Here is a 26,891-nt window from a genome sequence, read left to right as displayed (position 1 = left end):
CATGCGTCTTGCAATGGTCAAGAAGGCCTTCCCAGAAGACTTGGTACCCCACATCACTGAAAACCTTTCAACATTGCATGTTATCCCAACTGCCCCCCCCTTCCTTACCTCGCCATACTGCAGTCCCTGAAATGCCCACCAGCCTATTTCACAGTATGTCCGTCACCCTGGTATACATGCTGAAAATATAACAAACATCGGAAATTTGTTAACACAGCTTCCCTATTCTGGGCCGGGAGTGGCCCAGCTGTTTTCTACCCCAGTCCGCCCTGGCAGAGTCCACATCTCAGATGATCACATCTGATGTCATAGGTGTGATTCGAGGTGGCGACTCATCCTCCCATCTGAATTCAGGCACCACTTCAGCCAACAATAACCATATGTTCTCGGACTCCAGCCATGGAGCCCACTGCATGCTGGCAACCACTCTTGCCCTCTCAGACCCTGCCTGTACCTTCGTTGGTTCTGCCTGAAGAGCTCGCCGACGTTGACACCTCTGTTGTTCCTACCAGGGCTGGGGGTGTGAGTGGTATCCCCCTTCTCAGTCGAGCAGCTGGTATCCCCACCGTTCACGTCATTTCCAGACCTACACTGCAGAAGTGTGTGCAGTTCTTTTCAATGATCCTCAATTTTATTGGGAACAATAAGGCGTATTGGATGTTAAGGGTTCTTAGATGTTACTTGTGCTGCAAAATGGTCTCTTTAAACCAGCACCATGTAATCCGGATAAATGTTAACATGTTGTCCTTCCACAGTCTATGGGCCATGTGCGTCATCTGAAGGATTGCATCTTGGTCCCAAAAATTAAACAGTTGAGCTACATTTGCTCTTGGTTGGTCTCTAGGAGGTGGGGGACGACCCGGCAACCTGTGGGCAAGTTCTATGTTAAACCACTTCGAGGTTTCCCCCCAGCACCACTGATGCCAACCATTCTACCAGGTAAAGGTCCATGCTCAGGCCCTCCACTCACTCCAGGAACCAACAAGTCAAATATTGTTACAGCAGAAACGTTCTCGGCATCTATCCTCTCAGGCAACCAGGCCACTTTCTGCTCTATTAGTTGCAGCCCTCTTGAGTGCTAGGCCACCGTCTGCTGAGTAAGGGCTAGAGCAGATTCCTCCTTAGCCACAGGATCTACCAACTTCCCTATGGTCAGTCCAGAGGAGGTTCAACTCCAAAGTCACTGAATCAGTTCTGAATTCCAGGGATGTCTTTGTATCTTTTATGGCCACCAGAATAGTGGCTGTGTGAGACTCCAGGTTTTGGTCCAGTAAGCTCACCATTGGACCCTGTTCATCTCCGATGAGGCACAGCAGGTCTTGCTGCAGGCCCCTTCAGCCTCACCATCATCTTCCCCTCTGGCAATGTTCTAGTGCAGGCTATGTCTCCCCCCCCCAACAATTGCACTATCCAAGGCTGCCACCGACAGGCTTCACCTCGTGAAAGTTCTAGGTAATGCGGACCTGGACACCCAATTCTGCACAATCAGCCATGTCACAGTGCTTGAATGCAGAACCCCAGGGACAAGCACCACCAATTAACAGTCCACACTTCGAAGGGCATATGACAAGGTCTTGGCACTAGCCACCCCTGGGAATGACTCCTCCTGCCCTGGTATCCCACAGGGGATCATGCTCTTGAATCATTTGGAGGTCCAGCCTCTGCCAAGCGTGGACAGGGCACAGAGATAGCGGGCAGTATGTGGGGGAAGGAAAATGTCACTTACCCAGTGTACATCCGTTCGTGGCATGTTCTGCTGCAGATTCACATGCTATGCATAGTCCTTCCATCTAGTGTTGGGCTTGGAGTGTTACAAGTTGATTTCTTCGAAGAAGTGTTTGAGTCACGGGATCAAGTGACTCCTCCTCTTCGGCTCCATTGCGCATGGGCATTGACTCCATGTTAGACTGTTTTCCCGCAGAGGGAAAGGTAGGAGTGATAGAGTATAAAGCAAAGAGATGTCCATGCAAATGGAATAAAGATATATATATTCTTTTGTACAAATGAATGTTTTAACTTAAACGGCTACAGGCTCCCGGTGAGGTGGGAGGGGGCATGTGAATCTGCAGCGGAAAATGCCACGAACAGATGTACACTGGGTAAGTGACATTTTATGTTCGATGGCATGTGTAGCTGCAGATACACATGCTATGCATAGATTTCAAAGCAGTTTTACCTCCCATAAGCGGTGGTCAGCCTGTAGGAGTTGAAGTTGTTTGAAATAGTGTTCTTAGTACAGCCTGTCCTACTGTTGCTTATTGTGTTGCTAACACATCTACACAGTAATGCTTGGTAAATGTATGGGGTGTTGACCAAGTGGCTACTTTACAGATTTCGGTCATTGGTATATTTCCTAAAAAAGCCATTGTTGCCCCTTTTTTCCTGGTGGAATTTGCTTTTGGTGTTACTAATAGCTGCCTTTAGCTTTTAGGTAACATGTTCGGATGCATTTTACAATCCATCTAGCTAGTCCTTGCTTTGAGATAGGGTTACCAGTATGTGGTTTCTGGAATGCCACAAATAACTGTTTGGTTTTCCTAAATGATTTAGTTCTATCAATGTAATACATTATAGCTCTTTTAATGTCCAATGTATGCAGCGCTCTTTCTGCTACAGAGTCTGGCTGTGGGAAGAAGACTGGGAGTTCCACTGTTTGATATGAAACGGTGATATCACCTTTGGTAAAAATGTTGTGTTTGTTCAAAGTACCACTTTATGTTTGTGTACTTGTATGAACGGTTCTTGAATAGTGAAAGCTTGGATTTCACTAACTCTTATTAATTAACGAAGTAATTGCAACTAGGAATGCAACTTTCCATGTTAGGTATTGAATCCGACATGAATGCATAGGTTCAAATGGTGGACCCATGAGTCGTGTGAGTGCAATATTTAGATTCCACAAAGGTACTGGGGGTGTTCTTGGTGGTATATGATGTGTTTTAGTCCTTCCATAAAGGCTTTTATAACAGGGACCCTAAAGAGAGAGGTGTGTTGTATATTTTGCAAGTACGCTGACATAGCAGTGAGATGTGTTTTGATGGACGCGAAGGCTAAATTTGCTTTTTGCAGATGCAGCAAGTAACCTACAATGTCTTGTATTGACGCTGAAAGAGGGGCAATCGGCTTAGATTGACAGTAAAACACAAGCCTTTTCCATTTGTTGGCATAACATTGCCTGGTAGTGGGTTTTCTTGCTTGTTTAATTACTTTCATACATTCTGTTGGAAGATGTAGCTATCCAAACTCTCAGACTTCAGGAGCCAAATCGCTAGATTGAGTATTTTGGGATCTGGATGCCTGATCAGTTGCTTGTTTCGCATTAACAGATCTGGTCTGTCTGACAGATTTAACAGTGTCATGTACCAGGGTTGAAATGCTCACTTTGGTGCTTTAAGTATGAGTTTGATTTGATGCAGTTTGTTGACTAGAAATGGAATGAGCGGGAGAGGGGGAAAAGCGTAAGCAAATATCCCTGACCAGTTGAACCATAGAGCATTGCCCTTGGATAGAGGGTGCGGGAACCTGGATGTGAAGTTTCGGCATTTTGCGTTTTCGCTGGTGGCGAATAGGTCTATGTCTGGCGTTCCCCAGTGATGAAAGTATGTCTGAAGCACTTGGGGATGAATTTCCCACTCTTGTGTTTGTTGATCTTGGCTGAGAACATCTGCCAATTGGTTGTGTAACCCTGGAATGTATTGTTCTGCCAGGTGGATGTTGTTGTGTATTGCCCAATGCCAAATCTTTTGTGCTAGAAAGGACAGTTGCGATGAGTGTATCCCTCCTTGTTTGTTTAGGTAATACATTGTAGTCATGTTGTCTGTCTTGATAAGAATGTGTTTGTGAATGAGAAGAGGCTGAAAGGCTCTCAGTGCTAGGAACACGGCTAGCAATTCTAGGTGATTTATGTGAAGTTGTTTGTGTTTGGTGTCCCATTGTCCTTGAACGTTGTGATTGTTGAGGTGTGCTCCCCACCCAATCATTGATGCATCTGTTGTAAGTATGGTCTGAGGCGCAGGGTCTTTGAATGGCCGCCCTTTGTTTAGATTTGTGGAATTCCACAACTGAAGTGATATGCATGTTTGGCGGTTTATCAAGATTGGATCTTGAAGTTGACAGTGTGCTTGCGACCATTGTTTTGCAAGGCACTATTGTAAAGGCCGCATGTTTAATCTTGCATTTGGGACAATGGTGATGCATGATGCCATCATGCCCAACAGTTTCAGTACAAATTTGACTGTGTACTGTTGGTTTGAGTGAATTTGTGCTAATACATTGTGGAATTCTTGCGCTCTTTGTGGACTTGGGCTTGCAAGTGCTGTTTGCATATTTAGTGTGGCTCCTAAATACTGTTGAATTTGCGCAGGTTGCAGGTGGGATTTGTGGTAGTTTATAGAGATCCCTAGAGTGTGTAGGGTTTGTATTACATAATGTGTATGGTTTTGACAGTGTGTATGACTGCTGGATTTTATTAGCCAATCGTCCAGATATGGAAAGACATGAATGTGTTGACTTCTTAGGTAGGCCGCAACTACCGCCAGACATTTTGTAAATACTCTGGGAGCTGTTGTTATCCCGAAGGGTAACACTTTGAACTGGTAATGTTTTCCCTGTATTACAAACCTGAGATATTTTCTGTGCGCTGGATGGATGGGTATGTGAAAATACGCATCCTTGAGGTCTAATGTTGCCATGAAATCTTGAGGTTGTAGCCGTGGGACTACATCTTGTAGTGTTACCAAGTGAAAGTGTTCTGGTACGATGTAAAGATTGAGAGTTCGGAGTTCTAATATTGGTCTCAATGTTCCGTCTTTTTTGGGAATAAGGAAGTACAGGGAGTAAACCCCTGTTCCTATCTGATTCTGAGGTACAAGTTCTATGGCTTGTTTGAGTAATAGTGATTGTACTTCTTCTTGCAACATGGAGATGTGTTGGGAGGAGAGTTTGTGTGGTTTTGGAGGTATGTCTGGGGGAATTTGTGCCAATTCTATGCAATAACCATTGCGGATAATAGACAATACCCAGTTGTCTGTTGTAATGGGTATCCAATTGTGGAACGTTTGCAGTCTTCCTCCCACAGGTGAGGTGTGATTTGGGAAGAGATGGAGAGAGTCACTGTTTTGGTTGTGAGGCTTGTTTTGTTGGCTGATATTTTCCCCTACCTCTGGGGAATTGGCCTTTATAATTTCCTCTAAACCCACCTCGTTGGTATTGAGGCTGGTAAGATGATTTGGATTGTGAGGTGGATGCCTCAGGTGTTTGCGCTCTAAAACCACCAATGTATTGAGGTTTTCAAAATGAACCTCTGTATTGCGTGGTATACAAAGCACCCATGGCTTTAGCGATGTCAGAGTCCTTTTTCATCTTTTCAATGGCTGTATCCACTTCAGGGCCAAAAAGCTGTTTTTCATTGAGTGGCATATTAAAGACAGCCTGCTGAATTTCAGGCTTAAACCCTGATGACCGAAGCCATGCGTGTCTCAGAATAGTAACAGCAGTATTGATTGTCCTAGCTGCTGTGTCTGCTGAATCTAGGGCTGATCTAATTTGGTTGTTAATAATAGCCTGCACTGTCTCAACTATTTGCTGTGTCCTTTTTTGTTGGTCTTTGGGGAGATGCTGAATGATCTTTCATCTCGTCCCAGTGGGCCCTATCATACCTAGCCAATAGCGCTTGGGAGTTGGCTATCCTCCATTGATTGGCTGCTTGCGATGCTACTCTTTTGCCAGCAGCATCGAATTTCCTGCTTTCCTTGTCCGGTGGTGGTGCAGCACCAGATGACAGAGTTAGCCCTTTTTCTAGCTACACTTACAACTACAGAATCAGGAGGCAGTTGAGTAATGAATGCTGGGTCAGCGGGAAGTGGTTTATATTTTTTCTCCACTCTGGGAGTGATGATCCTGGCTTTGACTGGCTCTTGAAATATTTGATGTGTGTGCTTTAACATACCTGGAAGCATGGGAAGGGACTGGTAGGTAGTGTGTGTGTGTGTGGAGGATATTGTATTGAAAAGAAAATCATCCTCAAATGGCTCGGTGTGCATGGCGACATTGTGTTATGATGCCGCCCTAGCCAGAACCTGAGTGTATCCAGTGCTATCCTCCGGTGGTGATGGTTTGGAAGGATAGCAGTCTTGGCTGTTATCCGGAATGGGATCTGGATCATCGAGATCCCACGGATCAACATTGTCCTGTTGTGAATGTACAGGAGACTGTGCAGGTGTAGGAGTAATAGGTGGAGATACAAGCAGGTGAGGAGAATGAGGAGGAGACTGAGGAGGTGAAAATTGTGGAGGTGGAGATCTTTGCTTAGGTCCTGGCACTTTAGCCGGTGGCTGATCAGTGTCCAATTGTTCTTGAAAGGCCAGCTTCCTCTTAGGCTTCAGAGGAGGTGCAGTTATGATCTTGCCAGTGTCTTTATGAATGTGAATTCTGGCCTGCCTTTCATCAATGTCCTCCATCTGTGTGAGTTCCTCCGAAAACTTATGGCTTTCTTTAAGTTGTTTCGAAAGTCCATGCTCCTCTGTGTGACTGGGTCTTTTCGGCTCCGAAGCCGGTTTTCTCGGGATCGAAAGGCTGGGAGTGGATGTTGGCCTCTACTCCGAAAGCGATTTTTGAAGCTTCTACTCTAAGGGTCAGTGTTTGCCTGTTTCAGAGCCAGTGCTTCGACTCGAGTCTGAAGGCTTCGGTGGCGTGGCCTTTCTCAATGCCGAAGTTGTTGCTTGGTCACCAGAGGTCTTTTTGCGGGTCGAGCCATGGCCTTCTGGCAGTGGCATTCCCGAGGCCTTATGTTTGGGCTTGGATTGGACAGGGGCAGGTATACTCACATGCTGTCCTGCTGTGACCGGTCTGTCCTCCTCGTACTCCTGCTCGGAATCGGACCCTGGGACGAGACTGTGGTGTCCATGATGTCCTCTTCCTCTACGTCGAGACGTTCAGTGCTTTTCAACACCATTTTCAACCTTCGTGCTCTTCTGTCTCGTAGAGTCTTCTTCTAACAGAAGGATCTGCAGGCCTCACATCCTCTCGATGGTCTGGAGAGAGACAGAGATTACAGCAAGATGTTGATCTGTATATGGAAACTTGGCGTGGCACTGAGGACAGAAGCAAAATGGGGTCTGTCCATGAGGCTCACGCGGTCGGCCCGACCAGGCCAGAGTTGGGAGCGGGTGCCCCAAAGGGCAAGTAAAGAAGTTGGATCCAACGGTACCGAAGTGTCGATGATATGCGATTGAAACAATACAGACGGATTAGAGAGTTTTTAAAACTTTTCCGACTAACTACTGAAGCGAAAAGAAACACATCCGAACCCGATGGCAGAAAGAAAACAATCTAAGATGGAGTCGATGCCCATGCGCAATGAAGCCGAAGAGGAGGAGTCACTCGATCCAGTTACTCGAAAACTCTTCTTCGAAGAAAAACAACTTGTAACAGTCCGAGCCAAACACTAGATGGCAGGACAATGCATAGCATGTGTATCTGCAGCTACACATGCCATCGAACATACAAATTCCCAACAAGCCTCCTCGGAATAGACTCGAATGGGAGAAGGGGGGGCAAGGTGGTTAGGACCGCCACAGACAGGAGTCACAACTGTGCTGACTGTACTCTGTACGCTCCTTAGATGGTGGGGAGAGGAGAAGGGGAGAATAGCCACTTTGCTCGAGCTCCCCTACTCACCCCCAATGCCAGCATGGCTCGCCAGGCATGAGCATCCCCCCAGCCCCGTCCCCCTCCAGCCACCTCCTTACGTGTCTCGCCTGGGTTCCCAATCTCCACCGCTCAGTCCATCTCTAAGGCCCCATTGGCTCAACAGGGGTCACGCCTGCAATTAAATGCAGAGGTCCGGTGGTTACTAGATTGTTCACGTATGTCCCTCACCAGCAAGGCCCCGGCAACCTCAGAAGTCTCATACTTCTACTCGGGACTCCCCACAGCACTTTCCAGCCACCTCCTCACTCCTCCTTGCTGCATGAACAGATATACTGTAAGAAGGCGCACAGTGCCAACCAAGAGCTGCCTGCTGTACCCCACTTTCTAGTTCACTGGTTGCCGCTGCGCCTTTGCAGCTCCTTCAGGGCCCCGGCCACACCACAGGCTACCTTGACGTCTCGGGCCCTGTATCTGCCTCACGGCACCTCTTGTGTTCCTGGATGATACTAGGACTTCCAACTCCTGGGTCGTACCAAGTCAGAGTCGACCCTTGCCCTGCAATCCTGTTGTCACGGGGAGTGGGTCCAGCCACAATCTCTCACTGGCCAAGTGTTAAAGTCCCCAGGGCTGGCCCGTCTTCTTTGTGGCTGTGCTGACTGTTTAGACCCCACCACTGTCTTGCGGATGGTAGCTTCTTGCAGGTGTCCCGCAAGCTCAGCAAGCTGCTTTGTTATGGAATAACCACTGATGCAGAAGCTAACTGGGCTCCCTCCAACCTTGTGGACCTGCACCTGACCTATTCCAGGTCAGGGGGTCCCAGGATCAGCTATCTAGCAGCCACCTCCATGTGTGGCTTGGACACGCCACGGGTTTTCACTTTTAATAAGTTCAGGGGTGATGATTATAAAATATAGTGCTCTCTGTCCTGTATATTTGGAGGGAGTTGAAAGAGGAAGCGACACAAGCATATTCATTATTTCTGTTTAAGAGTGTTTTTCTTTCTTAGCAGAATACTAATTGAGCAGTGAAACAGTATAGCTGTATAGCTGTGATGGGTTTGAGGTTTTTTTGTGAAGGAAAATGGTCACCTATAGGAAGTATGAAATTGAAAAGCACAGCGCATTTGATTTGTGTTAAGAACACAACAGTTCAAATGCAGGACAATATGGACAGTCTACTACAGCAGATTTCTCTATGACTTTCATGTAGCTTATTTTTGCGAAGAGAACAGTAGCCTGCACATATCAGAATGTCAAATGGTGGTGAGAGATTGAGAGGTAATCCAGGTTCTGCAAAGAATAATAGGTTGTAAGAGGTAATGAAGTTGACTATTTCACAACAGTGACATTGGGTAGATCGTATTTTATTAAGATATGTGGATCATCTGTGGTTCCTTGTTAGAAGTCAGGATCATTTTGATGTGTACTACTGTAAGAAAGTACCATCTTGCCTGGCATGTTACCCCCATTTTTCACTGTATATATGTTGTTTTAGTTGTATGTGTCACTGGGACCCTGTCACCCAGGGCCCCAGTGCTCATAAGTGTGCCTGAATGTGTTACCTGTGTAGTGACTAACTGTCTCACTGAGGCTCTGCTAACCAGAACCTCAGTGGCTATGCTCTCTCATTACTTTCAAATTGTCACTAACAGGCTAGTGACCAATTTTACCAATTTACATTGGCTTACTGGAACACCCTTATAATTCCCTAGTATATGGTACTGAGGTACCCAGGTATTGGGGTTCCAGGAGATCCCTATGGGCTGCAGCATTTCTTTTGCCACCCATAGGGAGCTCTGACAATTCTTACACAGGCCTGCCACTGCAGCCTGAGTGAAATAACGTCCACGTTATTTCACAGCCATTTTACACTGCACTTAAGTAACTTATAAGTCACCTATATGTCTAACCTTTACCTGGTAAAGGTTGGGTGCTAAGTTACTTAGTGTGAGGGCACCCTGGCACTAGCCAAGGTGCCCCCACATTGGTCAGGGCCAATTCCCTGAGTGCGGGGACACCATTACACGTGTGCACTACATATAGGTCACTACCTATATGTAGCTTCACAATGGTAACTCTGAATATGGCCATGTAATATGTCTATGATCATGGAATTGCCCCCTCTATACCATCCTGGCATAGTTGGCACAATCCCATGATCCCAGTGGTCTGTAGCACAGACCCTGGTACTACCAAACTGCCTTTCCCAGGGTTTCACTGCAGCTGCTGCTAACCCCTCAGACAGGCATCTGCCCTCCTGGGGTCCAGCCAGGCCTGGCCCAGGATGGCAGAACAAAGGACTTCCTCTGAGAGAGGGTGTTACACCCTCTCCCTTTGGAAAATGGTGTGAAGGCAGGGGAGGAGTAGCCTCCCCCAGCCTCTGGAAATGCTTTCATGGGCACATTTGGTGCCCATTTCTGCATAAGCCAGTCTACACCGGTTCAGGGACCCCTTAGCCCTGCTCTGGCGCGAAACTGGACAAAGGAAAGGGGAGTGACCACTCCCCTGACCTGTACCTCCCCTGGGAGGTGCCCAGAGCTCCTCCAGTGTGCTCCAGACCTCTGCCATCTCGGAAACAGAGGTGCTGCTGGCACACTGGACTGCTCTGAGTGGCCAGTGCCACCAGGTGACGTCAGAGACTCCTTGTGATAGGCTCCTTCAGGTGTTGCTAGCCTGTCCTCTCCTAGGTAGCCAAACCCTCTTTTCTGGCTATTTAGGGTCTATGACTCTTGGGATTCCTTAGATAACGAATGCAAGAGCGCATCCGAGTTCCTCTGCATCTCTCTCTTCACCTTCTGCCAAGGAATCGACTGCTGACCGCGCTGGAAGCCTGCAAAACGGCAACATAGTAGCAAAGACGACTACTGCAACTCTGTAACGCTGATCCTGCCGCCTTCTCGACTGTTTTCCTGGTGGTGCATGCTGTGGGGGTAGTCTGCCTCCTCTCTGCACTAGAAGCTCTGAAGAAATCTCCAGTGGGTCGACGGAATCTTCCCCCTGCAACCGCAGGCACCAAAAAGCTGCATTACCAGTCCCTTGGGTCTCCTCTCAGCACAGCGAGCGAGGTCCCTCGAATCCAGCAACTCTATCCAAGTGACTCCCACAGTGCAGGGACTCTTCAGTCCAAGTTTGGTGGAGGTAAGTCCTTGCCTCCCCACGCCAGACTGCATTGCTGGGAACCGCGACTTTTGCAGCTACTCCGGCCCCTGTGCACTTCCGGCGGAAATCCTTTGTGCACAGCCAAGCCTGGGTCCACGGCACTCTAACCTGCATTGCACGACCTCCTAAGTTGTTCTCCGGCGACGTGGGACTTCTTTGTGCGACTTCGGGTGAGCACCGTTTCACGCATCCTCGTAGTGCCTGTTTCTGGCACTTCTCCGGGTGCTACCTGCTGCTGAGAGGGCTCCTTGTCTTGCTCGACGTCCCCTCTCTCTCCTGACGCAATTTGCGACATCCTTCCTGGGCCACAGCAGCATCCAAAAACGCTTACCGCACGATTTGCAGCTAGCAAGGATTGTTGGCGTTCTTTCGGCGGGAAAACACTTCTGCACGACTCTCCACGGCGAGAGGGATCCGTCCACCAAAGGGGAAGTCTCTAGCCCTTTTCGTTCCTGCAGAAACCTCAGCTTCTTCTGTCCAGTAGAAGCTTCTTTGCACCCACTGCTGGCATTTCCTGGGCATCTGCCCATCTCCGACTTGCTTGTGACTTTTGGACTTGGTCCCCTTGTTCCACAGGTACCCTAGATTGGAAATCCATCGTTGTTGCATTGTTGATTTGTGTCTTTCCTGCATTATTCCCCTATCACGACTTCTTTGTCCTTTGGGGAACTTTAGTGCACTTTGCACTCACTTTTCAGGGTCTTGGGGTGGGCTATTTTTCTAACCCTCACTATTTTCTAATAGTCCCAGCGACCCTCTACAAGGTCACATAGGTTTGGGGTCCATTCGTGGTTCGCATTCCACTTTTGGAGTATATGGTTTGTGTTGCCCCTATCCCTATGTGTCCCCATTGCATCCTATTGTAACTATACATTGTTTGCACTGTTTTCTAAGACTATACTGCATATTTTTGCTATTGTGTATATATATCTTGGGTATATTTCCTATCCTCTCACTGAGGGTACACTCTAAGATACTTTGGCATATTGTCATAAAAATAAAGTACCTTTATTTTTAGTATAACTGTGTATTGTGTTTTCTTATGATATTGTGCATATGACACTAAGTGGTACTGTAGGAGCTTCACTCGTCTCCTAGTTCAGCCTAAGCTGCTCTGCTAAGCTACCATTATCTATCAGCCTATGCTGCTAGACACCCTGTACACTAATAAGGGATAACTGGGCCTGGTACAAGGTGCAAGTACCCCTAGGTACTCACTACAAGCCAGTAACAGCCTCCAACAACTAAACGTTCAGGGTGTCACTGAAAGACATATGATCCTCTTTTTGTGGCCCATAGGGTAGAGATACAGGATCCTATCCTGGGTGTTTGGAGAAGCACATCTGACACATGCGTGTTAACAAACCTGCAGTAAATGTTTGACAGATTTGTCACAACATAAGGGAGAGATGAGTAAATAAGATGGTGAGAAGTGTTCAATATCAGTAAACTAAACATTTAGTAAGCTAGGTATTTCCTCTTGATAAGATACATTTAAAGGAACTAAAGAGGGAGAAAAGTGATTCTGTCTTAAGACGAAAAGGATAAAGCAATTAAAAAAATTACTGCACTAATTTTGGGACAGACTTATTCAATCCTAAGAAATGTAGTTAAACGCAGATCGAAAATGTAGCGTTATGGGAATTCCTATACTAAAGGTGTTGGCCTGGATATTGTGGATTATAATGTGCATAGTAACAAAAAAATATAATCGTAACCCAAAGACCGCCCCAAATATGGATTGGGGAGTCCTTTGTGGGGAAAAAATAAGCAGTCTGTTTAAGTTTGCTCCTGCACACTTGGTGGATGGCACCATGCTGCTCTACACCAAAGTCATTCTGCTCTGCAAATGTGCCTCACATAAAGGCCACCCAAGCACACAGACTTCAGTTTCTTTGATAGCCTGTCAGCCCCCTCAGATGTGGAGCCCAACAGCAGATTGGAAGGACCAGTGCGCCAATTTCAAAATTGGAATCTCTTTAGATAGAGAAGACCACTTCACAGAACCGTGATGTAGGAGCGTGCTGAAGAATCGGTATCTGCCAGAAAGAGTGCTACCGCAGGTAAATAACTTGTTCTTTGCCTGGATACTTCTAGCCACAGCTATCTCACCTTTTGAAGAGATACCAAAGGAGCTTCTTCCCAAGTGGTTGGTCTGTGGTATGTCTTGGATCTTGAAGCCCTGTTGACAGAATGGGCAAAATGCCAATCTCTATGGACCAAATTGTCCAGGTAGTAGTACTTCATGAAGGTGTGAAGTGATGTCCATGTAGCAGCCTGACAGGTAGCACGGATAGGCACTCATTTCAACTCAGCAGTAGCAGCCTAAGCTCTGGAAGAATGAGCCACATTGGCATTCTGGAGATTGCTTCTTAACCAATGTGCAGCGCATTTTAAAACACAGCTACTGTGAGATGGTCCTTTTCTATAAAGCCTTGCTCTTCTTTGCCCCTAAGAACCCCGAAAAGAGGTGATTGTCCATTCAATCTTCCTTGGTACGATCAACGTAAATGCTCAGTTTTCTTTGGGCTCCAAGTTATGGAGTCTTTTTCCCTCTTTCGAGGGATTAGGTAAAGCAAAGAAGGTCGGAAGAGTAATGGTTTAACACAAAAAGGCATTATTAGCTTCGGAAGAAATGCAGCTCAAGCTCTTAACAAAAGTTTGTCTGTGAAAAAACGTGGTATAATGCAGCAGGACCTAAAGTGCCTGAGGTTCACTTAGCTGATATTTTCATGACCAGAAAGGCAGTTTTCAAGGAAAAGGGGCATTATGAATGACTGTACATAGACTCGAAAGGGGTACACATTAGGAATGTGAGAATCAAAATTAATTCTCTCTAAAGTTTCACAAAGGGTTTTGGCAGAAGCACATGTTCTAAACCTTTAAGAAAACACATCAAAACAGGCAATTTGAATAAGGATGGCTGAGGAAATAAACTGTTGATTTTCAATTTCCATGCATGGAAGTGCAGGTCACACAGGTTGCTGCTGCAACATACGATCCTCCTGAAGCAGCATTCTGATAAGAGGACGGATGCTCAGGCCCAAAAGTTCTGGGTAACTCACTCTCCTGCCCCAATCTGCAGCCACTAAGCTGATTTTGGCTTGAGTGTTGCGGATCTTCAGAACGCTGGGCAGAAGTTGCAGAGACAGGAAGGCATACAGAAGCCCTGTGCTCCATTCTATGCAGAATGCATCTCAGAGAGAGCCTTCTTGGGAATTCAAGAAGGCAAAAGTGTGGACTTTGAGTGAAGGGAGAGAGCCCAGGTTCTCGACATTGCTGCTGGATGACCTGGGCCACCTCCAGGTGCAACTGTCATTCAAGATCCGCTCGAATCTGTGGCGGAGGGCATCTGTGCTGATGTTTAAAGATCCTGCCAGGTGGTGTAAGGCCAGGGAAATGTTCTGAAGATGCACCAGTTCCTAAGGCACAGAGACTCCTGGCACAGGACCCCACCTCCTCCCCTGGTTGTTGCAGTACCACTTGGCAGTGGTGTTGACCGTGAGAACCTGTACTAGTCTCCCTTTGATTGTGGGCAGTAACCCCTTCAAAGGCAAGCAATTCACCTGCAACTCTGGCAAACTGATGTGGAGGCGGGGCTCAGTTAGAGATCTGAGACCTCTGATCAATTCTGCAACATGGCCTTCCCAACCCAGCAGTGAAACATCCATCATCAACTGTGGGTGGGGTAGCTAGTCCAATTATGCCAAAGCAGCTATAACTGCAGATATTTTGCAGTCTCTTCTGGCACCTGGATGGAATCTGACAGGCTGCCAGTGTGTTGGGACCACTGAAACTTCATATCTTACTGCATGGGTTGCAGGTGCCATTTGCACTGGTTGGCAAGCTGGATGCAGGAGGCTGGCTGCCCAAGAACTCTCGGAGTCATCCTCACAGAGACCCAGGACAGAGGCTGTAACACTGGTATCACAGCCCTGATGTCCTGGACGCATTAGCCTGGAGGAAAGCCCAGAAAGTGCTCGGTATCCAGGATGGCTACAATGAAAGAAGGCTCCTGCAAAGAAAATCAAGGGTGACTTGTGCAGACTGACTGAGAACTTCAGTAATGCAAGGAGGTTGGCTGTTGTCAGAGGGTGGTGCGCAAGTGTGTGGTGAGCCTGCCTAAATCAAGTTATCGAGGGAGGGGAAAAATGACCTCAACCTCCGAAAATTGGCAGCAACCATTGCTGTCATCTTTGTGAATACCCAAGGGACACAATGAATTGCAGGCAGAGCCTGTGGGCCCGCACAACAGTGAACAGACATTCTGCAAGTCAAACGCCACCACCCAATGTCCAGAATCCAGGGCAGATTGAACCTGGGTCAGTGTGAGCATCTTGAGTTTGTTCATTCACAGGAAGGCATAGAGTGTGAAGAACCAAAATAGGACAAAGGCCTCCATCTTAGAGTGGCACAAGGAAGTGGTGCAAATAAAATCCAGTCTCCACTTTCACGGCCAGTACACACACACTATGGTTCCTAAGGCTAATAGAGCCTGTACCTACTGGTGCAAAACGGACAGACAGTCCCCTGAAAGCTGCTCTGGAGTAGGGGGTAGATGCAATGCTGCTGGTCCAGAAGGAATAGCAGGGTGTAGCCTCTTTAAACAATTCGAAAAACCCACCTGCCTAATGTGATGTTCTGGCACAACTGAAGGAAGTGGGTGGCCCTGCCTCCTGCCAGTAAGCACGCCCTAAAGAGGCTTTGTAGTTGCTGACAGAATGGTGGAGGACTGGGACATATGCTACCCCCTGATGGGCTGGCCTTGGTGCGTTGAGCCGAACTGGTGCTGAAAGGCTCCAAGAGCATGCCGTTGCTCAGCTGTGTTTAAAATGCCCCAGGGCTGAAGCTGCCTTTTCACCAAACAGGTAAGAATTGTCAGAGGGCAAGCCTGTGGATCTCATCCATGTTTAGCCCCTGAGCACTACACTTGTCTCATTAACCCTTCCTAGACACCAGTGGTGTCTACGCCTAAGCCAATAACGAACTTAGCTGCATCTTGGCCAGCCTAAATGGTTTTGACCAAGGAAACTCATAAGTCTTCTGGGACTGCCTGCATGATCTCACCAACCATGTCCCAGTGTGTGGGTGTAGCAGTTAAAGAGGCACCTGAAGTTGACTGTCCTCAAGGCTGGCTGAGGAGAACATTTTACCCAATGCTTTTTGGGAGGGAGTTAGGGCTAGCTGTACTGGTGGACGCCTGAATCACCAGGAATTGGATGTGGGTCACAAAAAAAATAAAAAATATATCAGAGTTACCTAAGACTGGTCTGTTACGACATGCAACCGGTCAACTGACCGAGGTGCTAGAATATGGCTTCGTCCATGTGCCAATGAACGTATCAGCGAGAGCCTCACTGAAAGAAGAGGTTCGGTTGGTGCCTGTGCAGGCTTAAGGTCCTCAGTAAGCATGTTGGTTTTTATCTCCATAGTGGGAAGAGGAAGGGGGGGGGGGGGGGGGGCAGGGCAAGAACTTGAGCAGCTCTGCTAATGACTTTCAAACAGGATGTCCTTCCTCTGCTGCTGGTCCATGGGGTTAGACGAAAGACCCAACCCAGCGTCAGGTTCTGTTTCCTACCCACTAGCATCCTCTATGTCCAGGAACATGTTATCCTTATCATGGAGTGAGACCATCTCTTAACCTCCATTGTCGTCTCTAAAGGGTCTCTAAAGGGTTGACTCTGATCAGAGTCCAAATGAAAAAGTTGATGCAATGTCTGTGCGTGATTGCCTGGAAATGGCATGATGTGAGAATAACTAGCATGCAAGAACACAGCTTTCTCAGTTGCCAGATCCAGTCTGCTGCCTAAGGATATTCACAAGGTAAGTAATCATTGGTTAGAAATATCCATTAGAACAAATGAATGGAATGTTATCCAAAAGCATAACTGGCTATGGATGAAGTAATCATAAGGCAAAGCACAAGAGAGAAACACAAACTAATGCACTCTGTAAAGGGTGGAACAAGTTTGAGATGTAGAAAGTAAAATGTTACTTACCCAGTAAGTATCTCTTTGTTGCATGTAGTGATGTAGATTCACATGCTCTGCATACTTCTGCAATCTAGTGTTGGGTTTGGAAGGTTGCAAATTGTTTTTCTTCTAAAAGTCTTTTGAGTCTCGAGGTAGAATGACGACTCCTCTTGCAGGTAATGGGCAATGACTCCACTGCTAGATTGTTTTACCACAGGCGGTTATGAATGGAGTGTAGTGTAAAGGTTACAGAAATAAAATGTCCATATGTGTGAATATGTAGGAAAGACTAACAGCCTCAGGTGTCCAGGAAGGCAGATGGGCACATATGAATCTACAGCCTTACATGCCACAACCAGATGCTTACTGGGTAACATTTTCCGTCTAATGGCATGTGTGGCTGTAGATACACATGCTCTGCACTGACTACAGCAGTGCCTCCCAAAGTGACGGCTAGCCTGTGGATGTTGCAGTGCTTTGCAAAAGAGTATTTAGCACTGAATGACCTGCATTAGCTTGTTGGTGTGCTAAAACATCCACACAATGTTAGTGGTGCAGCCCATGTAGCTACCTTATATGTCTGCTACGGGAATGTTACCTAAAATGGCCATAGATGCACTTTTTTGCGAGCTCAATGAGGTCTAGGGGGATAGGTAATGGCCTTTTGCATAGCAAGTTTGGATACATTTAACAATCCATCTTGCTATACTGGATTCGATAAGAGGGTTGGCCTTTGTGTGGTAGAGAGAATGCAACAAAAAGTTGTTTTGTTTTTCTAAATGTTTTAGTTCTATCAATATACAACATAAGCTCTTTTCAGATCTAATGTGTGGAGCAACACAATCAGCCTGGGGAAGAAAATAGCAATTCAATAGTTAGAGATGAAATTGGGATACCACTTTTGGATTGGGAGGAAGAACCACTTTATCCTAGTCTATTGGGAAAAAGGTTGCATGGAAAATGCATGGAGCTCACTTACACATTTAAGGGAAGTGATTGCAACTTAAAACCACTTTCCACAATAGAAATTATATAGGACAAGAGTAGTGTTTCAAAAGGTGGGTCCATAAATCTAGTGAACACCACATTACGGTTCGAAGAAGGCATTGGGAGTAATCTAGGAGGTATCACTCTTAAGCCTTTCCATTAAAGCATTAACGACAAGATTTTGAAATGAGTAGAATGCTGCCTATTCTGAAGGTAAGCAGCCATAGCTGCCAAATGTAACCTTTGGAAGTGTATGCCAAGTTTGCTTTTTGCAAATAAATAAGATACAAGATTATATTTTGCACTAACACTTTGAAGGGGTCCCAATTTTTAGAAATGCAATAGTAGACAAAGTGTTTCCATTTTGCTGCATAACATGCTCTAGTAGTGAGTCTATGTGCTTCCTTAAGAATATCCATACATTCTAGAGGTAGGTTTAGATATCCAAACTCTAGGACTTCAGGATCCAAACTGCAAGATTCAGCTCCTTAGGATTTGGGTGACTGATTTCACCATGGTTCTGAGTGAGAAGGTCCGGGTCAAGAGAAAGCTTCTTGTGAGGAAATACGGACAGTTCTAGCAGAGTGGTGAACCATGGCTGTCTGGGCCATGTGGGTGCTGCTAGTATCAATGTGAGACGTTTGCCTGAGTTTCCGAACCATAAATGGAAGGAGAGGGAGTGGTGGAAAAACTAGAGGTGCATCTGAAAACTTTGTATCCTCGCTGCATTTGGGTAGGCAATTCCCCACGGTGTGTTGAGAATGGCCCCTTGATAGGGTTGTATCTGAAGTGGATTTAGGTGTGACTTTTGGAAAATGATTGTGAAATCTAGCTGATGAAGCACGTCTATGGTGACTTGAGTATGATGGAAACATTGATTGAGGGTACTGGCTTTGATGAGCCAGTCACCTAGGTATGGGTAGACATTAATTTTCTGCCTGCACAAGTGAGCTGCAACAACTGCCATGCATTTTGTGAACACCCTTGGCGCTGTTGTGACCCCTAAAGTGAGCACTTTGAATTGGTAATGTTGTCCTGCTATCACAAATCTGAGGTATTTGTGATGTGCTGCATGTACAGGAATGTGAAAGTAGGCCTCCTTTAAATCCAGCGCTGATAAGTCGCCTTGTTGAAGCAGTAGGATCACATCTTGAGGCCTGACCATGTGAAAATGTTCTGAAATTATGTAATGATTTAAAGGTCTGAGATCTAGGATAGGTCTTAAGGAGCCGTATAGTGGATATACTCATGTTTCCTGATGGTACAGAGGAATTGGCTTTAGCGGTTCTTTGGCTAGTAAAGCCTGCACTTCCTGTTTGAGGAGAGTGACATGTTCCTGTGAAAGTCTGGATGTGAGGGGGAATGTTTGGAGGTGTGGAACTGAACTTCAGACAGTAACCATGTTGGATAATATCCAACACCCACTGTTGATATATTTTGCCAGAGTTGAAAAAAAGAGCGGAAGGCATCCTCCTACAGGTGTTTAAGAATCAGGGGGAAGGGGAAGTGAGTCATTGCTGGGGGGCAGTGGAAGAGCGTCTAGGGAAGGTTAATTTTTCCAGGCCTCTACTGTTTCCTGTATAGGAACCCTTACGAAATCCTCAATGGGATGAATGGGGTTGGGCTTTGTGGTGGGATAATGAAGTCTCTGGTGAAGAAGTTTTGAAGGCTGTTTCATATTGTGCCCTACGAAAGGCCCCACAAGAGGCAGGGGTTTGGAGCGCTCCCACGGTCTTGGCCACTACATTATCCTTTCTCATTTCTTCAAGCGTCTGATCGACTTGTTGGCTGAAAAGGTGCTCTTTGTTGAACGGTATGTTTAAGATTGCTTGCTGTACCTCCTGTTTAAACCCAGAAAAGCGTAGCCTCGCATGCTAGCATAAGACAACAGTGTTTGTAGCTCTTGCTGCTGTGTCTACTGAGTCGAATTTAATTGTTAGAAATAAGTTGACCTTCACTAACTATCTTGTGTCCCCTTTTCTGTGCTCCTCTGTGAAGTACTGAAGAAGCTCCTCCATTTCGTCCCAGAGGGCACGATCATATCTAGCAAGCAGTCCTTTTGTATTGGTGATACACCAATGGTTGGCTGCCTGAGTAGCAACATGTTTGCCAGAGGCATCAATGAGCTTGCTCTCCTTGTCAGGGGTTGCAGATTTGGTGCTGATCCTTGGTGCTGATCGGTCCGCAGGAACTTTGTGTGGCACCTGGGACAGAAACAAAGGACTCAGTTCCATTAGGATTTCATTCTTGCGAAGATGGAATCGAGAAAAATGGCAGCTGAAGGGCCTCCATCAAAGCGTGGTGATCTGACAGTTTCTTAGGTCCTGGAACACAGGAGGTGGGTGATTCATGTCCAAAAGACAATACAGACTGTATGGAAGGGTTCCGAACCAGAGCATGGTGAAAACACGACTAGACCCAACAGTGGAAGAAAACAGCATAACAATGGAGTCGATGCCCATGCGCATTCCCAGCAAGAGTCGTCACTATATCTCATGATTCAAAAGACGTTTAGAAGAAAAACAACTTGCAACCTTCCAGACCCAACACTAGATGGCAGAAGTATGCAGAGCATTTGTATCTATTATCACACAGAGATGGTTCACTTACTTGCAACCTGGGGATAAGGAAAAGGCAGAGCAGGTGTTTTCAAGCAAGACATGCAACAGGCAGTGAAACTTCATGACCTAAACTGGTCTCATATGAAAGGGTAAGACGGTGAAGCAAATGTGCCAATAAAGGCAGATGGTCAAGGGTCAGTAGGACATTGGACTCTGAATGAAATAGAACAGAGGCAGGGTATAACCATGCCCAAAAACAAGAAAGGCCTAGGTAAACCAAGATCATGAATGTTAACTGCATTACAGGCCTGCACCAATAAGAATTTCACTGAAGCAGGTCTTGCAACAACTTGAGAACGAGTCAAGAATGAGTCACAAGTTTGAGGGAGATTCAACAAATAATGATGATGTGTTAGATGGGAGACTTCTTATTGCTTGGGAAAGGATTAGTTGCCTGGCTGGAATGCAAAGGAAATACAAGCATGAATATATATGATTTGAACTACTTGAATTTAAAGACTTATAAACGAGAGAAAAACACAAGATTGATGTGTGGCATGCAGGTTTTAGGAAACTATTCAATAACACGCAAATGTGTGACCAGAGTGCAGATGGCCATGGTGTTGACATGGTAGGCTGGTGTGAGCCTGGGTGATGCTGTTGCAGCTGCAGGGCTGCTTATCACTGTGTACAGGGCAACACTTTGGCAGAAAACGAGAACCTGGGTACACACAGCAAAACATTTGTGTCATAGTGAAGATCACTGTGATACACAAAGTGCATGACACCACTGGGGTGTCAACTAATAATAGTCTTACCATGGTTACATCCTTGCATGGATCTTCTTTGCCTATTTTTATCAGTCTTACTCAAAGACTGTGGCTAGTGTTGGTTCCTGCCAAAGAATCATGACAACGGATTTGGTACAGCAATAGACATATGGCACTGTTGTGTGTGGCATGAAGTGAAGGCCAGTAGATTCCGATAAAAGTTCTACGGGGTTAAAATACCACCAGTATGACATGGCTGAACATAGCTAAAATAGTGTAAATGTAATAGGCTTGTGGTGTTCTAATGTCTTTATGGAAGGACAACATTTGGTGTCTTATGGGAGTGCCACCACATAAGTGTATCTGGCAAACAGGACACTTGGAGAATCATTGGAAAAACGCAGACAATAAGGCCATCCCTGCCTAAAATTTATTCCATGGAAGGAGGTCATCAGATGGATGGGAGAGTACTGATAACTGTGACCATCTCCCTCTGGCATTAGGCGAACACATTTCCATGGGGTTTAGAATCTAGAAGTCACTTCCAGGGTGGCAGACATCATCAAGAAGGTTGGATATTAACAAGGTGCCCACCGTGGTGTCTAGGAAGAAAGATGACTAGGAAGTTCAGAATAAGCGCCTCAAGGATATCCTTGGGGTGACACTAGCTTTAAAAATATCATACTAAGGACGAACCATGACTAACACCCGTAGGCTTGTGGAACGCAGCAACTGACAGATCTTGGGCATTTCAATAACACCTCAATTAAGGACCCCTTTTAATATCAGCAGTCCAAACCAAAGGAAAGTAGGATGTAGGGTACTTCACCTGTTCTTTCCTTCCCTTTAAAAAAACCTATTCTAGCATATTAAGCTGCCACCTTAATTATTGTGCACTTTGCTACAAAATGTATATACTGTTCAGCTTGAAGGTGAGATTAACTCATTTGTCACTTGAAACTCATCTTGAACATTATGACTGTTGTAAAAAATATATTTTCTATTTTTTCATTATTTTAATGGGTTTATTTTTAAATCAGTCATCACCTTATGATATGAAATGCATATAGTCAAGAATAATTTTACTATTTGAAATCTTGGTAAATTCTAGGAAACTGCTACTGAGGAATGTTTCTGGGTCCAGTCTGGTGCCTGAGCAGTATTCGAAAGTGAGGAAACTGTGGTTAGATAGAGTATCCATCAGAAAGAGTTACCAAAATGTAAGTAACCTGTTCTTCTGAGTTGATACTTCTAACCAGAGATTCCTCACCATAAAAAAACATATACCAAAGCAGTACCTCCCAAGGTGGAGGTTCTGTGGAGTGGACTCAGACCAAAATGTCTTGGGGGAACAAATGGACTAAAAGCCCTTTTTGCCAGACCTGGCTGTAAACAGCAGTGCTTTGTAAATGTGTGCACTGACACCCATGTTGCAGCTTGGTAGATGTTAAGAACAGGGTCTCTGCGTGCCAATTCAATGGGCTCTCCGACCTTCCAGAGGCTTTTTACTGGCCACTGTGTAGCCGATCTTAATGCAGAAGACTATCCACCTCGACAGGATTCTCTTCTGCACAGCCTTCTTGTTCTTTATCTCCAGAGAAGCCTACAAAAAGTTGATCATCCACTCGATGGTCCTTGCTCCAATCAACGTAAAAGTTTAAGGCCCTTTTGGGATACAGCAGGCAAAGCCCTTTTTTCCGCTTTTAAAAGGCAAGAGGGAGCAAAGGCGGCCAGAAAGGAGTCACAACTTGGTAAAAATATTGCTAGAGTTCTCTGCATCAACTTGTCTGGGAATAAGGTGGCGTAGGGCAGTTGCACTGAAAGTGCCTGAAACTCACTCATGTTATGAACTGAGATAATTGCAATAAGGAAGCTGATTGTCAGAACCAAGAGATGCAGTGAGCAACTATCCATAGGCTTGAAAAGAGAACACATAAGAAATACACAAGAGCAGTTACAGTCCCACGGTGGCAGTACAAATGGTTTGGAAGGTTATATGTGTGTCAAACCTTTAATTGATCTTATCATTACAGATTATTTAAACAAGGGCAGTTGGCCTGGCAAACAAGGCCTGAAAGGGTCGACAAAAAATGAATGCCAAATCAGGCCACAAATTAGTCCCAGAACCCAGCATACATGTTTCTGCCAGATTGGAACACTGATGCTCACGATGGTGATGAATGGGGCGTGGGGGTTGTGGAGGAAGGGCTGGAAGAGAATCATGGAAGAGACAACCAGAGCTGCTTCATGGCATCCCTCCTTCTCTGAATCGTTTTACAAATTTCAAGGACTGCATGCGAGCATGGAATCCCATGGAAATGGTATCACCCTGGCTTATACTTAAAAAGAAAAGCAAGCTATGTTGCGGAGGTGGTAGGACCTGCGCCTTAAATCACCAAGACCATTCTGCCCGGCCACAGTTCTTCCGTGTTCTGGTCCATTTGCTGCCCAGTTTGCACAGAACAATACCAGTGAATATATTCATTCTGCCACTGAATAAACAAACCAGTCAAATTGGCTGAGTGCTTACATTATGGCCATTAAACACAGCCACAGAGAGGGCTGGCATTCTAAAGCAAGGTTACTTTGTTTTACTAAATCCTGGTTATTGTGTTACACCAAACTGATCCAAGGAGGCAAACTGTGCCGCGAAAAATCAATTCATAGTAAAACTAAAAATCGCTTTGTACTGAACTAAAGTATACACATTTGAAGAACAATTAAAGTCCCATTATAGAAGGTAGAGGCTCTGTGAACTAGCAAAATGAAATACCTTGTGTAGCTGGTGGACAATGATTGCGTTATCAGCTAATTTTTCAACAACATGGAAACTTTCAATGGTTGCTGAAATGAAGAAAAAACAGAAGTGAGTATAAATCTAACTGACAAAGGAAGCAGATCACAGGACTGAAAGTTGATACGTTCTAGCCGCCTTTCACTGGACAGTCTAGTTTATTCACTATACTTTGTTACCTACAAATATTCTGACGAGACCATAACTAATTTGTCAGTTTTTCTGGGAAAACACTACAGTTCATGATAAATCGCCATCGGCACGCATGTTTTCCTAACGTGGACTACTCACACAACAACTTTGTGGTTCATTTATCAAAGATCACAATGAGACACGTGCATAACTGTGTTCACCACTTCTCCATGGATCGGTACTAAAACTGACCCCCTCATTCAATTTTACTGGGCACAAGCTTTGCTCAAGTGTGATGCTAAATCTAAACTTTCAAGTTGCCATAACTTTCTAAAAATGAACGAGGTCAGGAGTTAAGAAAATATCAAGCGATTACACAAATTCTTCAAAATGGATTGAAAACGTAATCTAATAGAGGGTGACTATTGGAAAAGATCTCCAACTTTTATGGTAATATAATAAGTTAATTTTTGGAGGAGGGGCACAAAAGCATTAAAAAAAACACTTCAATTTCACTACACCACTTATAAAATGATGAATTATAACATTTTTATATAGGCGAGTCCCAGAATACAGTTTGACACATACTATACTAGCATCATTCAGAAATCTAAGTATGTGTGCGTTACTTTGCACACTAGTATAAATTGAGCATTCACAAGGAGCAAAGAGCTCTGCTGTCAAAATTGCTATTAGTAGTAGGTTTAGAAACGACTTACTTTCCCAGTCATTGCGAACATCAACATTCCAGAAATACTGGCAGACTTCATGGCCTGTAACACCTTTAACAGAATGGGTGGCTTTTAAAGGGTCGAGGACGATTCCGTTTTCCTCTACTTCTCTTCTGTACACCTACAAAACGTGATAAAGAAAAGCAAAACTGCATGAACAACATTGAACGGAAGCTCCTCTAGTGAATTAAGTGATTTGACAGGTTTCAATATCCTATCCAACGGGAACATTGCAGCATCATCATCAATAGATTTGCAATACATTCATAACCATGCGTTGGAGAAAGAAGAAGCTATGTCCATTCACTAGAATAAGGATCTGATCCAGAAACAAACATAGAATTATAGATGGGTAACTGAATTATAGGGATGTTTTCCATCGAGGTGCTCTGAATGACATCAAATAGCCATTGTCTAATGCACCCAGAACCCTAAAGGAAAAAACATCCCCGTAATTCACATTTAATCCATCTATTTTAGGTTATGTATGGCCTCAAAACTGGTCTGCCCCTGCTTTTAATAGATACACAGTGGTGTGTGAGCCTTACATAACCATTGCCTCTTATGTATCCCTGTCCCAAATGAGAAACCAAATACCCTTCCCTGCCATTCTTGGTGAATCCGTACCACCTTTCCTGCCTTCCTTCTCCCTCCTGCAGCTGTGCGTTCTGCTTTCCTTCAAGGAATACAAGCAGGGTGTGCTAAAAGGCTCTCAAGGAGGCCTGTCAGCCTGGCCTGGCAGGCCTTTATGACATCACCAGAGTGGGTGGCTAGCTTGGTTATCAATGCTGCTAGGTCATAGCAGTGGATTATGGGAGTGAGAAATTGAAATAAACAATAGAGACTCTATCAGAGCCGTACATAACATCACAAAACGCGTAAGTACATCAATGGTAATGCAGGAGCCATCCTACTACCTCATGTCCCAAATATCAACAATAAACCTTGGAGAAAAATACATGTTCACATCCTTATACCATGACCCACAGCTAGTCCACTGGAAAAGAAAGTACCTGGAAGACACACATTAACAACTGCCTCATCTAGAAAGGGGCAGATGAGCACTCCACCGCAAATAGTCACAGGTATCCTTTCTGCGTAATTATAAGTGCACTAAGATGTAATGTGTTCGTTATTAGGTGGACATTTGTGATGGAGTAGCCATCTACCAGACTTTAAACCGGGCCCTAATTGTCTTACGCAACCCTACAACCCTCCTCCATCCCACACTAAGGGCCAGATGTAGCAAAGGTTTTTACCCATTCTGTGTCTATGGGAAAAAGTGTTCGTACATAAATTCCTACAAGTCTAGAAATAAGAATAAGAATGCTTGCTGCTTCTGTAATCCACTTCATATAGTTTGAGAGCGAAGAGCTTCAAATCTGGCCTGCCATCTACCAGGACTCAAAAGAACCTGCCTAGATACCATACTCTTGGGGTTAACAATGGAAACAGCCGTCCTAGATTATTCTACACACCAGTGCTAACGAATCTTTAATGCAGGTTTGTTTGGGGTCTGAAGGATACACTAGCGAACCTGAAAGAGTTGAGGCAGAATTATAGGCCCTTGACTTCACACAAAGAGCACACTTTTAGCGGACATGGGGGTAAGTTAACCCCCCTACAAATTTTGGGGAAAAAACAAGTTATGCGCCATAATTTTCATCTAAAGTAGCTTTAGTCGTATGTCCTGAACTGCCACCTCTAATCCAATACTTTCATGAAGGGTTAAAGTCTAACGCTCCATCCAGGGTGCTGTAGGTTTTATCCTCTGCAGATCAAACATACTGTAGTATAAAATTCCACTTGGCCTACCATTTTTCACAACACTTGCACATTTATTGCCTTTTGCATCCCAACATTTTTTTAATAAACTGCATTCTTCCAAACAGCTTGCCATATTCATAAAAGCACCTTTTATCCTCAAATATCATTTTTATTTTTAGACAATACACTTCGTCGACAAACACTAGCTTGTCAAAATCATACTACATTCACACTTTCTGACTTCCTTAAATGTCCATGTATCACCATTACATGCAAGGGATACTAAGTATGCCTACATTTCCACATTCATGCCATGGATTGCCACAATTACGTAAAGAATGCACACAAAGTATCAAAAAAGGACAATAT

The 26,891-nt window shown here is 45.1% G+C and overlaps 1 protein-coding gene across 1 annotated transcript in view; it reads right to left on the bottom strand.

The window, feature by feature from the left end:
• CERT1 (ceramide transporter 1) overlaps positions 1-26,891 on the bottom strand; it is a 592,287-nt gene that overhangs the window by 138,870 nt on the left and 426,526 nt on the right. Inside the window, exons 12-13 of the mRNA XM_069223744.1 lie at positions 24,744-24,876; positions 23,872-23,942 (exon numbers count right to left, since the gene is read on the bottom strand). Coding sequence (XP_069079845.1) covers positions 23,872-23,942; positions 24,744-24,876 — 204 coding nt within the window. The remainder of the gene's footprint in view (positions 1-23,871; positions 23,943-24,743; positions 24,877-26,891) is intronic.

Source organism: Pleurodeles waltl, chromosome 1_1 (genome assembly GCF_031143425.1).
Source record: "Pleurodeles waltl isolate 20211129_DDA chromosome 1_1, aPleWal1.hap1.20221129, whole genome shotgun sequence".
In the NCBI taxonomy this organism is placed as follows: domain Eukaryota; kingdom Metazoa; phylum Chordata; class Amphibia; order Caudata; family Salamandridae; genus Pleurodeles; species Pleurodeles waltl.
The sequence above is the reverse complement of the archived record's forward strand: the minus strand, read 5'-3'. Positions and strand labels throughout refer to the sequence as shown.